The sequence below is a fragment of the Cibotium barometz genome, chromosome 38, assembly GCF_041138505.1.
Source record: "Cibotium barometz isolate CiBa-2024 chromosome 38, ASM4113850v1, whole genome shotgun sequence".
Lineage (NCBI taxonomy): Eukaryota > Viridiplantae > Streptophyta > Polypodiopsida > Cyatheales > Cibotiaceae > Cibotium > Cibotium barometz.
In genome coordinates this window covers 39,818,792-39,836,099 of record NC_141083.1, presented here as the reverse complement: position 1 = coordinate 39,836,099, position 17,308 = coordinate 39,818,792, and the positions used below count along the sequence as shown (strand labels likewise).

Sequence of the window (17,308 nt, the reverse complement as noted above, 5' to 3'; positions counted from 1 at the left end):
CTTTTTGATAAGTTACACATATGTTGTCAAAGCATGCTTCATTTTTATTATCACCCCCTACATGCCTTATGTAGCAATTGTAGTGGAGTATCAACCCTACAATCTTACATGGGGTAAGGGTATGTGTCATGGCATCCCATCGTCACCCGAAATTTCGTGGCATACCCATACATATTGGTGTGATGTTCTTGCTGTTGCTCTTTTGTCAAAGGAATTTGTTCCCTCAAAGCAATTTATCCTTAAGCCTAAGCCTTCAAATAAAAATGCTCACCTCATTCTTTGCTACACCACTAGAAAATGCACTTAAACATGTTTAGAGATAGTTTCGTTAGCTCTTCCAATCTGAGCTTACTTTTGTGCAACGATAGTGTGCTTTTGCCTATATCTAGTTTTGCACAAGCTATTAGAGATTTGAATAGAAACATGTAGCATTTTTATAAGCATTTCTATGGTATAAGTGCCAACTTAGAGAAATTTGTGTAATGGACAAAGATCTAGTTAAGCTAATAAAACTAATAATTGTTAATGTATGCCAATAATTATATGAACTACTTACCATACATCTATACAATTTAAAATGTTAAAATATGATTTGAAGGATCACATTTTGCAAGTTTAATACTTAATTACTATTAAGATATCACTAATCATTTAGTAGTTTAAACTATGATTAGAAGTATCATTATGTAACTTAAAAGCTTTATTATAATTAATCTGTTAATCATTTGAATGGTTCTTTAATATGCCAATGTTCCTTGTGAAATCAAACATGATCGAGTGCACAATCAAGCATGATGTTGGAGATCAAGGATGTTATGTGTTGAACCATGTCACATTACGCTACTATCATCTCAAGTGTTCCTCATATGAACCCATCATGCCAAAAACAAATCTACTTAACATTTGTAGCATAATGTTTTGTAAATTTCTTCATCATACAAAGAGTAGCGCCATAATTAATTCATTAAGTCTCAATAACATTAAAGTAAGTGTGGATCACTGGGACAAGAAGACAACTATGCTTAGTATTGTAGCCATAGAGTGTTATACATGTTACTATTATTAAAATTAGATTGTGGAAAGGTGATGCATGCTTGCCATTAATATTTGGAGGACAAGACGTGTGTGATTGAGCAACTTTTGTTTCTCATAATTTCTCTCAGGCTTTTGTCGATGTAGAAGCGAGGAAAAAATCCATGTTTAAGGTTTGCAAAGTTAGTTGTGTTTGCCACGGGGTGGTACAAAATTCATGGGATTATAAAGAATACATTTTACATATATAAGCAACAAAAAGCCCATGTTTAAGGTTTGCAAAGTTAGTTGTGTTTGCTACGGGGTGGTACAAAATACATCGGATTATAAAGAATACATTTTACATATATAAGCAACAAAAAGAGTGGTTTCTAGGAAGCACGAAAATACTTTTATTGCTTGAAAAGAAACGTCATGTAGAGTTGAAAAAAGCAATAATTTATATGACACGGTCAAAAAAAATGATGACAAAATTCCTCATAAAAGTTGCACCATTATGCATGGTGATGAACATGATAACAATTGGTGATTGGTAGTGTGTATAGCTAGGCACAAACCTTGCAAGAGGTGAATGAAGAAATTAAACGTCTTGGATACAAGGTAATATTCAAATCACTGTTCAATAGGATTTGGAACACATTCTTTAAACAAGTCACACTTTTAAAGATAAGTAGCTTCTCTAATTGTCACTTTTGCTTGAAAAATAAGGTTGAAACTTACTATGTCTTAGCTACATATTGACACATCCCAATATGTAGTATGGTCTTTTGGTCATATGGTCTAATTTCCAATGTAACTAGCGTATTGTCATATGATCATAGATAATAAGAATATGGACATTTTGCACCACCATTCATGGCAAGTGGCTACCATTAGCTCTATTGTGTTTATGTCACTTGGAAAATGGGAACTTTGCCCTATTAAGATGAGCTCGGGTTTATCAAAGAGGTTAGGCTTCTCAAGGACGATTGAGCTTAGGTTTGTCGACAAGGTTAGGCTTCTCAAGGGAGGCCTATGAGCAATTGGAGGTGGTGGCTATTTATCGATTGGATGACATAGTACTTTTGTGAGCATGTGGGCACAATTTGATGACCTTATCTATGTGATTCTCACAAGAGCCCTAGAGTTCACTTGTAAATGCCTCAGTCTAATTTGCCAGCACGTATGTAGCTTGGATAGAACTGGAGCATTGTGTTGGTCTCTAACCTTTTGGTGAGTGAGGAAAGTTAGTACCCTAGCTGGGGATACTAAATCTAGAACAATGATATCCTTAAATGTTGCACCATTCGAGTTGAGGTTCGTGATGCCTAATTTTGGTCATGGCAACTTTCCCATAGTGGAACTTATATGGGATGGTTGGAAGTTGGAGGACCCTCCTTTGGACGAGATCGTCATTGAGAGTGATCCTTTTTTACTATCCATATGACATCTTTACCCATCTTGTCTTATCATTGTTGGAATAGGACCATATGAAGTGGAAGGCAAGAGGAAGATTCGGCCCCCATGGTGGTTGTTAACTACATTGGCTAACATTACTCCATGCATGGTAACTTCTTCAAGCTATATTTTTGAACTGTGCAATGCGATTCATGTAAAAAATAATTATGGAAAATCTAGTGTTTAATTCAATTTCATTTGATTTTGGTTGATTCCTTTTTGCATTATAATTTTTTGAGTTTTCATTCATTTTAGGAAAGGTAAACCATCAAGGAGAAATTGGAGGTAAGGTAAACCATCAAGGAGAAATTGGAGGAAAAAATCTTGATTTTCAGACCAAAACTCATAAAACTGCTCTCTCTGGTTTGGACTTGGGTATGCAGGTTCGCAAGTCCAAATGCACGTTCACAAGTTTAACAGGGAAGATCTCCACAATATTCTCTCATCATCAAGGAAGCGTTAGAAAATATTCTCCACATAAATGCTTATAATGATAAGAAAGGTCAAAACATGTGGTTGAAATTAAGACCACATGATGATCAGGTAGGACATGTCATAATTTTGTACGTACGTGTCAAAGTGGGAATGCACATTCTCATGTACGAACATACATTCATAAGTTCTCCCCATGCATGTTCCTATCTTTCCTAGGCATGCATGTTCCTATCTCAGAACACACGTTCACAAATCCACAGATTTCACTTGGCGACACACGTTTTCACAAATCCACAAATTTCACTTGGCGATGCACGTTTTCACTTGGCCACACACACATGCTCTCTCTCTCTCTCTCTCTCTCTCTCTCTCTCTCTCTCTCTCTCTCAGGTTAGCAATATAGAACTGCAAAGGCACAATGTAGGAGGTTTGAGTGAGATTCTCACAGGCAGGGATTTCATTTTCTATACAGAGACTCATCAGAGCCTTACCATACAGAGTTGGGTATGAGTGGGAGTTAGCTTTACGAGGCAAGAGCTACACATCAAGAGGAGTATATGGCTTAGAAGGGGTAGCTGTCCTTTTTAGATCCCATCTCCGACAAATTCTCAGCATCGTCCCCAGAAGGATGAGGATGCATGTAGTGAGGCAGAGTCTTCCATATTGCTGTGTGTTATTTTGCACCTTGTCACTCCCCTCACGTCGCATAGCATGGCCAGTCACATAAACCATTTGACGTGATGCATAGTTTGGACGTGAAAAATCATACTGCCTACCTCACTTACCATTCTCGAATGCCAAACAGCTGGCAAAGGCAAGTCTTGTAGAAGAGGGATGGGTTGTGAGAAAAGGTGAACCATCTCCACGCTGGGTTTATAGGTGCAGAGGTAAAGGCTTGTGGAGCTTATAGAAGTTGTAGTTTTTTGCTACCTTTGTAACTAACCAATTCTTGCCGAGTATCTCTCCTTTTTAATGTCCATTAGAGTAACCAGTTGAAGATGGCCCTAGCCTTGCCTCGGTCATGCTTTATTAGGCTTATACACATTTACTTACGTTGCCTCCTCTTTAGCTCACACTAGCCCCCCCATCTTGAGAGACGTCCTCCTCAAGACTTCACACCAACAGTACTTACCATTATATGGGGATATTATGGAGTTATCATAGCTGGGGGAAGGCCTCCTGCTCGGGGACTTCAACGTTGGGACGGGGAGTTAGTAGATTCCACTACTTGATATGGATGACCCTATCAGACTACAAGAGCTGGACATCACTAACATGGAGATGTAGAGATCATCATAGGATCTTGAGGTCACAGTGTATGGGAGATATTTCTTAGACCTGGAAGCTGCACATGGTCTTGTTATATATAATGAGATGTCCCGGATGCCCTTGTTTGATGCTCTCACACCTCCTTCCTTCACTGAGGAGGTACTAGCACCGTGGACTACCTTATGGGATCTCCAACTTTGGCACACCTTCTCCATGAATTCTCCATCCTGCCACCCCCCTTTGAAGCTGACCATGGCTACCTCTCTTTCACTCTTCACTCTTACATACACACCACCTGTCCCTCTGCCACTACCCTCCATTTCACATTACACCCAGGTCCATTTTGATAATGAGCTTGACCTTATTTACACCAACCACATCTACCGCCAACTCCAGGATGTGGAATCTACTATCCCCCTACCCACCCTCACATCACAACTCACCACCATACTCACACACATCTACCACCAGTTCATTCATCTGCACGTGGCGGTCTACCGCCCCAAGACATCTTGTAGTTCCACGCCCCATAACTGTTGGTATAATGTCGAATGTCGATCCACATGCTCCCATCTTAAGCATGAGGTTCGGATTGGGAAAATCACGAAGCATCAAAAGCATAACGGATTTGTCAACAGCTCACCCAATGCAAGAAACGAGAGTTCTACGCTTGGAAAGAGGATGAATTATATCAACTTTTCTTAGGATGGAATTGTAGAGGCTTGGAGGAAACTCCGAGCACATTGCGCCCCCACACCTATCACATGTGTGGACACATGGCACTTCTATGCACGCTCCCTCTATCATATCCCCATCAATCACCTCTACCCCCACCAACAGATCCCTGCCCCACCGCCTCCACCTTCTTCACAAAGGGCATGGTCCTCAAGGCAATTCATACACTACATAATGGCCGAGCTCAGGATCAGGAGGGACTCACTACCGAGTACATCTCACATGCCGATGATATCCTGGTGCCCGTAGAAATAGTAGCCTTCATGTTCAATAGAGCCCTTTGTGAAGGATTCCCACCCTCTTGGTCCACTAACACCATCAACCCCATCCTCAAAGTCGAAGATCCATTTGATCCTAATAATTACAAGGCGATCATGATTGACCATAATACATTGGCCAAACTCTATGGATTGGTGCTAGAGGTGGAGCTTAGTTCCGTTTATAGAGAGACAGGGATGTTAAGCCTCAGAATAGGCATGATTCCGGAGGGGCTACTCTACCCTTGACCACATCTTCACCCTCCGTGCCATCATCGAGGAGGGTAGAGCACGAAATAAGAGGATTTACTGCTGGTTTGTGGATTTTCGTAAAGCTTTTGATACTGTACCTCGAGCCGGCCTCCTACACCATCTATAGGAGATAGGAGTCTTATCTAATATCATTTCCCTTTATGAGTCCGGTGAGAGCCCTAGGAGTTACATTGTAGGAGATTTCCAACACTATTGGGGTGAAACAGGGCTGCCCTCTATCACCCACTTTTTTTGGCCTCTATATTGATGAGATCTTAAGCTTCATTGATGGATTAGGTGGGGCTGGTCCCACACTAGTAAGCATATTGATCCCCATACTAATTTATACATATGACATCGTCCTCCCCTCAAATTCAATCGAGGGGCTTCAGAGATAGTTGGATGCCTTAGAAGATTTCTACATTCAACGAGACCTTTCTATTAACCTTGGTAAAACCTAGATAATTGTCTTCAATACTTCTTGCCCCTTCACATCTAGATTGAGCTTCACATACAAAGGGGATCCTTTGGAGATTGTCTCTCAACCTTGGTGTCACTTTTAGTGGCCCACACTTCACCATGCTTCCTACAGCACATCCAGAGTGACGCGGGGATATGTAGCCTTGAGCTTACTTGAGCAACAATGCCTCCAGGCACATTTCCAGGAGCCCAAGATGAAGGTTTGACCTTTTGACACCCTCATCACACAAGCCTTGATGTATGGAGAAGCTTCTTCTGGTGGTGGCCAAATTTATCCAATAAGGATTGGTAACGAGTACAGAGGCCCCAAGTCGTGATGTTCTCCTTTATGATCTGCAACAAACCATCAGTCCCACACCACATTATCCGGGTAGAGTTTGCTATAGTACCGATGATAGTAGATGCACTCTTCCAGAAAGTCGCATGGATCCGCACACAAATACCCGAGGGTTTCCTTGGGTCCTCGAGACAACCAGTCAAGAGCCACTTTGGAGTATGGTATGCCTTAGTTTCCACTTGGTTCTCGATATATGGGCTCTGCGCATGGACCGCCTACCACCCCTTGAGTATAGTTTGGAACCCCTTTTCTCCGGTTCTCTCATGAGGAGACCAACTGGATTATTAGGTTAGATCTTCTCAGCCCTCCATTTGTAAGTGCTCTCTATTGATATGTCATGTAATAAAGGATAAAGTAAAAGAAACATAGACTGCATAATACACATACATTTATAATTAGTGCTCTCTATTGAGATCTCAAACAATGGATATCTTTCATATTAAAAGTTGAGCACACTAGAATGTTTGTAACCATCATGTTACAAATCAAAACAAAAAAATATGTAGAGTTGAAAACCGACGACATAGCAAACAACACTTGAATACAAAGCTAATGACAAAAGCATTTCTCTGCTCGAGTCTCAAAGACGAGCATGCTTGTCTCGGACCCCGGCTCGAAAAACAAATACAAATACAAAGGTGAAAGCCTTCTAGAAAGCCAAACTGAAGTCTCAGAACAATCAAATTCAACCAAACAGAAATTAAGAAGCCAAACTGAGTGGTCTTGAGTTTAGATAACTTTCTCTTGTGTATCATTGCCAATAAATTTATTTATTATGAATCGTTAGGGGAGCCAGTACAATGGGCGACAAAATTTTGGCATAACTTTAACTATATTTGCTCTAGGCGGATGCAGTCATGAGCTTGGAGAAGCTATCAAAGTCGATGGCGCTGCTAGGGCCCGCCGCTTGGCCGGCGGCAGCGGCCACCATGGCGTCGAGGTCCTCGTCGGAGAGCGGCTGCCCAAACGTTGCCATGGCAGACTTGAGATCCTCTCGGCTCAGCAGCCCATCCTGGTTCACATCCAGTACGCGGAACACCTCCCGCAACGCCTTGTCCTCCGCCCGGTCGTGGGCGCCGCCTGCTGCGCCTACGCCCATGAAACGTTGGAACTCCTCCAACCCCACCGCCCCGTCGCCGTCAAGATCCGCCATGGCTATCATGGACGTCACGTCCTCGTCGCTGATGGCTTGGCCGATGCAGCTGGCGAAGAAGGAAACCAAGTCCGCAGATCTAATTTCACCATCGCCGTCTCTGTCCAGCACCTCGAAGGCTTGCTTGAGGCGAGAAGGATCGTTGGAGCTGCTGGGCATCTGGTCCCAGAGGCGTTGAAGGCCGGCATTTCTGCGACTAGGACACATGCTCTCTCTCTCTCTCTCTCTCTCTCTCTCTCACACACACACACACACTGGCACAGGCACACACGCACGCACGCACACGAGCGTCTCTTTCTTTGTCTCTCGCAGATACGCTCTACAGAGCCCTCTCTTCTTCTGGTTGTTAATGTACCTCGCTAGAAGAGGAGCGATCTTCCTTTCTCTTTCTCTCTCTAGAGTTCAATTAGCTAATCAGTGCACATGCGGAGACCTTATAGGCTTTCCACACTCGCTGATATCAGGCATGACGTCAGCACGCGACAAGGGCCACACCCTCCACACGTGTGACGTACGTCCTCCCCTCACATTTTGAACCGCTACCGTCGTCCGCACGTACTTCGCTTTTCGGCCTCTCTCTCTCGGGAATCTTGTACGCCAGGGTATGACAGTCGATATTTTTCTGGACAAACCCACTAACCATTCCTCTAAAATTTAAGATAACTCGATATTTTTCTGGACAAACTCACTAACCATTCCTATAAAATTGAAGGTTCTTTAGTGAAATTTTAATTCCCAAATATACCTAAGTTTTAAGATGTTTTGAGAAAAATGTTTTTCCGTGAACATTGAATTATGTATATAAGTATATGTGATCTTTTAAACACTACTTTCCCTTATAATTTTCCATTACTTTCAAGATTATTCTTATAGCAATCTTTCTATTGATTTTCTAATCCCCTTTAAAGACAACTAGACCAGTGAAGAGTTGCTTGAAAAGTGCATATACATTGTAAATATGTAGAACCAAAAAGAAATGAAAAATTAACTTGCCAATAGGAAATTAACATCTCAGCGTGGGAAAAAAAATGTTTGCAAGGTTCAGCATTTTTCAATTAATTTCTCTTTGTGGCACGTTGATCTTCTTTACTTAGTAAACTAGACAAATGCAAGTTTTCCATGCATTCCTTTTTGTGACAATAAATCAATAAATCTACATTGATCTGCTTTCCTTAATAACTACACAAGGTCGATTTTCCATGCATTTCTCTTTGTGCAATAAATCTACGTACATCTTCTTTACTTAGTAGCTATTGTAACTATTTTCCATTCAAAACACATTGTAAATATATATAACAAATAAATTATTATAATGAAAATTGACTATGTGGCCATGTGGGTGGAAGCTATTGGTCTTAAAGACAACATAACATAATTTATTGGTAGATTTCTTTCAAGTCACATAACATGGTACAGGCATCCGATAAAGGTGATCATGTGACAATCCAAGGTAGGATATAGTTGAGAGAGGACAAATTAAAAATTATCTTTGAAGTAAACAAAGGCTACCAATAAGGACGATGGTTTCTTTCAACCTTATGGAGTATGAGAAACTTCCTATGGAACCTTAGGACTCACTATGGCTCGGCCTCAAGTGAGTTGCAGAAGAATTTTTTTCCAAAATCTATACATTTGAGAGCAACATGCCTTTCTTTTAATATTTATTTTGTGGACGTGGCGATAGTTACAGTAGCCTACTAAGAATGCTATTTCTCCTTAACCACAAAGAATCTCGAGGTAAAAATTAGTGACACAATTAGCAATAGCATGAGGAAGGTCTACCTAAAAGGTTTAGAAAGACATTGAATAGATAAAGAGAATAAATCTTTTACTAAAGGCTAGTTCGAGACTACCTTTCTTACAACCTACAACTATCAAGGAAGTAAGAAACTCTAACCAATTGTCCAAGGTCATAGAAAAGGCTAATACCAGGCTCAAGCTCTGGCTAAAGCTCTTCTTTCTTACAATACCCATCAAGCTATGAAACCAATTTATTGGAAGGGGCTCATAATATAAACATCATCATAACAACGCTAGATTTTACTTATGAATAGAAAAGCATAAACTTGACTTGTTAATTGTGTATTGAGCGTGTGTAGTGTATGTGTATGTATATGTACCAAATACAAAGACTTGGGCTTGCTTAAATAGCCTTTAAGAGGAATGTCAAAGGTCCTGACATTCCTCTTAAAGGACTTGTTAATTGTGTATTGAGCGTGTGTAGTGTATGTGTATGTATATGTACCAAATACAAAGACTTGGGCTTGCTTAAATAGCCTTTAAGAGGAATGTCAAAGGTCCTGACCTTTGGACTTACTATAACTATTCATAATATCCTCTATCTATCATTATAATCACTATATGTGAACCTTAGTCTACAACCATACAAATGCGATCCCAACTAAACAAATGAAAATTTATCCTAGATGCTCGTTGGAATTAAGGTTAGGGTTGTAACAATGCACACACACAAGATAGAGAAGCTTGAGAGCACACAAACTCAGTAGATTAGAATAAACAAATATGTGCCAGATGCAAAAGATAAGTACACACCCCAAAATGAGTAGATAAGAGGGTGTACATACGCATGGGGGAAAAAACCTCCTAGTGAGGGAAAAAGTGTCCCGGTGGTCCTAAGTGTGTTCACACACATCATTACCATATAATGCTACATGTCCCCCCTGGAGTGATGATGTGAACATGTACAGGGTATGGCTGATCAATCCTAAAATGGTAGTAAGCCCAAAGCTTTACGAAAAGCTTCGAACTTTTCTCATGAGGAAGAGCCTTCGTGAATAAATCTGCCTATTGTTATGTTTAGGCACATAGACCAAGCTGATCTCTGTTGTGCAGAGAGTCTTTCCCTGACATAGTGGTAATGCACCTCAATGTGCTTAGTGCGAGCATGAAACATTGGGTTCCTCGCAACCGCTAATGCACTCTCGCTGTCAGTGAAAATCATAGTGCTAGACGACTGTCCAACACCCAAATCAGCCCCATAAGATGTCTAAGCCACACACACTCAATTGTAGCTATAAAAGCTACCCTGTACTCAGCTTCATAGCTGGAAGTGGCCACTGTAGGCTACTTCTTGCTTAGCCATGATATACATGAATCACCAAGGGTGAAAGCAAAACCGACTAGTGGACACTCGTGTGTCATAACATCCAGCCCAATCTGAATCACTAAAAGCGTGCAGCTGTGACTCACTCCCCTTTGGATAAAATAATCCAAAATATTGAGTGCCCTGTAAATAGCGAAAAACCCGCTTAAGAGCCTGCCAATACTTTGTACCTGGGCTATGCATAAATCTGCTTAACTGTGAGACCGCATATTGTATACATGGCCTCGTGTTGCATACATAAAGAAGGGATCCAACAGCCTGCTGATACAAACTAGCATCAAAAGAGTCTCCTGCATCTTGAAGACTAAGTCGAGTACCTATCTCCATAGATGTAGCCATTGGTTTACAGTCTTCAAGATTAAACCTCTTCAATAGCTTATGTATATATTTAGACTGCAGCATAACAATGCCATCATTGCGCTGCATAAACTGAATCCCCAAATAGTAATGCAATGGCCCCAAATCTAACATCTCATATGATGATTGAAAGTCAGCCTTAAAGGCTGAAATGTGATCTATATCGAGTCCCGTTGATCAGCATGTCATCAATGTATAGAACGATAACAAAAAATGTGTCCTTACTCCTCTTCACATAGAGGGTACTCTTTGTTGGATTGTTGCAAAAATCATTTGCAACCAAGTATGCATGAATCTTCTCATACCATGCTCTAGGAGCCCCCACTTAAGGCCATAAAGAGCCTTTTTCTACCTGCATACTTTAGAATCTTCTCCTTTCTCACAACAACAAAACCAGAAGGTTGGGATACATACACCTCCTCATGTAAATCACCATTCAAGAATGCAGTCTTAATGTCCAACTAATGTACATTCCACCCATGATGTGCTACCAAACAATGAGACACCTAATGGTAGTCATACGAGATATGGGCGCAAAGGTCTTATATCTCAAACAATGTCTACAAATCAGTCTTAAAGGCTAAAATCTGATCTATATCGGGTCCTATCATCAACATGTCATCAATGTATAAAAAGATGACCAAAAATGTGTCCTTACTCCTCTTCTTCACTTAGAGGGTACTCTCTGTTGGACTGTTGCAAAAATTATTTGCAACCAAGTATGCATGAATCTTCTCACACCATGCTCTAGGAGCCTGCTTAAGGCCATAAAGAACCTTTTTCAACCTGTATACTTTAGACTCTTCTCCTTTTACAACAAAACCAAGAGGCTGGGACACATACACCTCCTCATGTAAATCACCATTCAAGAATGCAATCTTAATGTCCAACTGATGTACATTGATGTGTTGCCAAAGCAATGAGACACCTAATGGTAGTCATACAAGATGTGGGTGTAAAGGTCTCATCATAATCAATGCCCTTTTTTTGCTGGGCATATCCCTTGCAACAAGTCTTGCCTTGTAGCGATCAATGCTACCATCTGCCTTGCATTTTAACTTGTAAACACACTTAGTACCAATGGCCTTCTTGCCATGAGGTAGATCTATCAAATACCAGGTGTCATTCTTGAGTATAGAGTTATACTCATCCTGCATAGCATGCACCCAATGATCATCATCCTGTGCTTCCTCAAAGGAAACAGGTTTCTCCTCATTACATAAAGTAGAAATGAGAACATGATCCACATGAGAATAATCTACATGATGAGAACCTACATGAGTTGTTTTGCTAGGTAAAGAAGCTGCCAACTTGCTATCCCTCGCACGCCATTTTGGCATACGCCTAGATTCTTCTATGGCAGCTCTCTCCTCATCCACTCAACCTCAATAATTGCCTCATCAAAAGGCTGATTTACAGGCTGATTTTGCACCTACAAAGGTTGAATTTCAGCACTTGGTTAAAGCATTCAATTTCTCTACATATGGTTGCCCTCCATTAAACAAAGGTAGGAGCGAATCAAACATGTCCTGTGAGCGTACATTCTGCTTTTTTTTGCATGAAAGCATGGGGTGAACTGAGTTTTTGACAAAAACAACATCTCTACTTACCAAAATCTGCTTTGAGATCGAATGGTAGAGTCTATATGCCTTGCTTTTTGAACTGCATCCCACAAATATGCATTTAATTGCCTTATCATCATCAAGCTTACTGCGTTGTTGCTTAGGCACAAGAGCATAAGCAATATAACCAAAAACATGCAAATGAGCCACAGAAGACTTCTTGCCATGCCAAGCTTCATAAGAAGTTTTAGACTGCAAAGCCTTGGTAGGCATCTGTTCAACACATAGTTTGCACACATAGTTGCTTCTAACTAAAAACCATGAGGTAAATCTTGCACTTTCACCATACATCGTGCCATCTCCATGAGAGACATGTTCTTCCTCTCAGCCACCACACCATTTTGCTGAGGTGTGTATGGCACTGTACATTGATGCCTTATGCCTTTTGCAGCCATATATGCATGAAATTCCTTGGACATATACTCACCCCTTGATGTGAATGAAGGGTGCCAACTTTACATTCACATGCATTTTCAACCATGGATACAAAGTGCCTAAAGCACATAAATACCTATGACTTCTACTTTAATGGATACACCTAGCTATATCTGGAGTAATCATCAATAAAAGTGACAAAGTAGAGATGTCCCCCAATAGATGGTGCCCTCATAGGACCACATACATCACTATGTATAAGCTATAATTTCTTAACAGCTCCCATCCTTTGGAAATGATGCCCGATGCATTTTACCAAGAATACACCCCTCACATACATGTCTAGCAGGGGTCTCAAGAGTTGGCAACTCGGACACCATATCATGCCTTTGAAGGCGTAACAAACTGCCAGACTACCGCTGAAAGGATTTGGATTGTCTTACTCTTTAGAAGGGCTCAACACCTTCCACTGTACCTCTTTATGCTAATAGCTTTTGTCTGGTTTTAATACAGTGGTTAATCATGATGGAAAAAAGTTTGATGCCTCTTTGTGCTATAACGGCTATTGTATGGCTACCAAAGGATGGGAATATATAGTTACCCTTGGGAAATGGGGCTTTATTTTTACATGGCTCCGTGATCAGCTTAATGCCAAAAGTGGATCCAATAATTATTGGGTGCCAAATTTTTTTGTGCATTAATTAATTAATGGAAAGAATGGACGACCTTAGGTGTTGAGTGTTAAATGTCGCAACAACCTGTATGTGGAAATTCACATTCTATAACCACATTGGAAAGCAATTGTGAAATAGGTTAATCCTAAAACCCTACAGACTCGAATTGTGTGATGAAAGCTGTTTGCAGCTTATCCAATGACTTTGTGGCTTTTGGAAAATCCGCATACTCATCACATGTTTCCAAGCACATTGGGAGTCTCTCTCCTTTCTAATACACTAAAGGTATTGCCTAATCCATCTACTATAACTAATCAAGTGATCGATGAAAGACAATGCACATTTATTTAGCATTGTAGCATTATATGGTAGTGATGTGTGTGAACACACTTAGGACCATCGGCGCACTTTTTCCCTCACTAGGAAGTTTTTTTCCCCATGCGTATGTACACCCTCTTATCTACTCATTTTGGGGTGTGTACTTATCTTTTGTATCTGGCGGCACACATTTGTTTATTCTAATCTAGTGAGTTTGTGTGCTCTCAAGCTTATCTATTTTGTGTGTGTGCATTGTTATAACCCTAACCCTAATTTCAACATTTGGTATCAGAGCTAGCTTCCTTGACACTTGATCTAGTAGTCTGCCTCCCTCCTTTACAACCCTGTTTTTCTGTCTCCGATTGAGATACCCTCTACGAAGAAGAAGGCATACACTATAGTGTGCTGCACACAAATTCTACAGCATTTTCGGGGTCTGTGGCATGATTCGGGGGTGGGTTTTGGGCACCGCAAGGTTTTTGCCTGTAGACGTTCTAGAGAGGCGTCATTTTGGATTGGTTCTACTTGATTTTGGGTGTTTGGGCTGTGTAAAGATTTGGTGTACATTAGCATCGATAGTATCTTCAACAATATCGACCATCATACTTTCGCTAGTAACACTCTATTCTCTACTCTGTGTTATTTTTCATACACTTTGCAGGTGATTCAGTTAGTTAGCAGCCATCTAGGGTTGTATTCAGTGAATACTGAGTACTTGTAGTGTGTTGAAAGATTTTGCATTTGGTAGAAAGTCATGGCTGGCAGTAGTGATGTATTCAACATGTTGTCTCTGCTGAGGACAAACTTGATGGGACTAACTACCCACTGTGGTCCTATATGATGAGGCATGTATTGGTTGCTAAAGGCCTTTGGAATGTAGTCAGTGGTAGTGAAACTCATCCTGTTTCACAACTCCCAATGCAACCAGGTGCTGTAGGTACATCATCTGAAGTAGAATCTGATACAGATGTGGCTCCTCCACATGCACCAACGGTACCTCTCCCACTGCTCCTCCTCAAACGAGATGGGATGGAAGAGATGCACATGCACGTGCAATGCTTGCACTTTCTGTGAAGTGAAGCATTATTCCTCATATTCGGTCATGTAAGACTTCAAAATATGCATGGGATGCACTTGCTGCATTATACCATGTACGCAATGAAGCACGTGTTGCATATCTGTGCAAACAGTTGGAGTCTAAGCACATGAATGAGGGAGACTCAATGTACAGCTTCTTGACCAAGATTAAAGATTTTAAGGAGCAGCTTGCCAGTGTGGATGAGATATATCCTGATAGTACATTGGTGCCCACAGTTCTCAATGCATTTCCAGATTCTTATCAGAGTTTTGCATGTACCCTTAGACTCATGATGAAGGGAAATCCAAATTCCCTTACATTTGATGAGCTGGTTTCAGTACTCTTTTTTGCAAGAAGAGTAGTCTAGGCAAAACAGATATGTTATGCGAGTTGGTGAGACCAAGCTTTTGTTGCCAGTCAGAAAGGCAAAGGTAAAGCTTCTTCACATGGTGGCTATAAGCCAAAATCAGAATCCTTAGGTAAGGATGCAGAGAAACAAGGTGATATGCCTAAAAAGAAGGGCAAGTGACACTATTGTAGGAAACCATAGCACTACAAAAATGAATGCAAGAAAAGGCTAGAGAAGGAGAAAAAGAAAGAATCGGGCATAGCTTGGCTGATGCATCTGCACCAAGTGCAGAGAAGAAGAAATCTGTAAGTTTTGCTCAAGATGATTGGGCATGGACTGTACATTGCAGGTATGACCCTTCTGTTCATGATGTATGCATGTCAGTGGTAGAATTGGATGCTTAGTACTTTGGCAGTGGTGCTAGTAAGCACATTACTTCAAAAAAAAATATTCTCATCTCTGGAATCTGTCCCAAGTGCAAGAGCCGTCACATGTTCAAATGGTTCCTTATATCCTGTCATCAAAGGAGTTGGTAGAGTTGTGCTCATTGCTGCAAATGGGGACGCATTTACTCTTTCTAAATTTAAGTTTCAAGAGGTGGATTTTTTAAAATACTCATTGGATTTTCCTCTAAAGTGGTAGAAAATATTTAATTAAATTTTAAAAACTTATAATTAAAATAATTAAGTAATATTTTTATAGAGATAAAAGAGTTACACATTATGAAAAACAAATTGGTTGATTTTAAGTTAATAATTAATAAACTTGCATGTAAACCTACCAAACTCAAGATAACAATCAAAGTGATTGTTGGAGAGGAGATCAAAGTAGCAACACACACATAGATATAGCAAAATCAAGAAAACATGGATGGAAGCACAACACTAAAAGTAGATTGATAAGAAAAATGAGTGAAGTACAAGTGAAGTGACAAGAAGCTCGTCAATCCTAGGGATTAGATACTTATTTTTCACGGCGGTGAGTTGATTTAGACTCCTATAGTCAATGCATAACCGTAAGGTTCCATCCTTCTTCTTCTGAAATAGGACTAGATCTCCTATAGTCAATGCATAACCATAAGGTTCCATCCTTCTTCTTCTGGAATAGGACTAGATCTCCCCAAGGCGATACACTCGGCCTGATGAAGCCCTACTTTAACATTAGTTAGGGTTGTTTCTTGAGTCCCATGTCGACTCTGGGATTGACATTTTATATGCCCTTTTTGCCACAGGTTGTGCTCTATGAATTAGCTCAATCTCGGGGTCAATTTTCCTTTGTGGAGGAATCTGGGTAAGTTCCTCTGGGAAGCTATCTTTGTGGTCCTATAGCTAATCAGGTTCACTCCCTACAATATCTTTTTGTTCAGAGATATCCATTGTGTTGCAACTTCAAAGGAAAAGAAAGCTATGGAGGTTTGGTCTTTTTTAAAATGTTAAATGATATCTTCTTATGGTTTTCTAATATGGTTTTCTTTTCAATTACTGTTTAATGTAAGGGTACAATATTTAAGTATAATATTATACTCTACTTTACTGACATGATTCAATGTTATGTAAATTGTTATATTAAATTTCTTAGAATGTGTTATAGTTAAGCTTGATGTTATGCTTTAATTGGTATGCTTAATATTATGATTTAATATATTGTTATTGCTATTATTATGGTTTACTATGTTAACTTTTAATATATTATATTTATCTAGTTTGTTATTTAAGAATTTTGGATAAAGGGTTTAAGACAGTGTTAAATAAAAAAGAGTTTAACCTCTTCCACATCCCTATCATGTACTACAGGCACGGAATTTGTTGAATGATAAAATCTTGGAGCTCATTGGTGAGCCTGTACATGTCTGTCACATACACACTTGTGAATTAAGCTCAAAGGTATGCTCTCACAAACAAGTGTTGGGATAATCTCAAAGGAACCCTCAAAGGCAAGCTTAAAGGAGATTGGCTCAAAGGAGGCAGTCTCAAAGGAGGTAATATTCAAGCTACATGAAAAGAATGACTTTGTGTTGGATGTAT

At 40.2% G+C, this 17,308-nt stretch overlaps 1 protein-coding gene across 1 annotated transcript; it reads right to left on the bottom strand.

The window, feature by feature from the left end:
• Nucleotides 1-6,988: 6,988 nt before the first annotated feature.
• On the bottom strand, nucleotides 6,989-7,798 carry LOC147616700 (calmodulin-like). The gene has a single exon (XM_086777777.1). It carries the CDS (start codon nucleotides 7,592-7,594, stop codon nucleotides 7,076-7,078), a length of 519 nt encoding a protein of 172 aa, XP_086633903.1. The 5' UTR covers nucleotides 7,595-7,798; the 3' UTR covers nucleotides 6,989-7,075.
• Between the last annotated feature and the right edge of the window lie 9,510 nt (nucleotides 7,799-17,308).

Coding starts and splice junctions, on each gene's coding strand:
- LOC147616700 (XM_086777777.1), bottom strand. CDS start 7,594: ATGTGTCCTAGTCGCAGAAATGCCGGCCTTCAACGCCTCTGGGACCAG.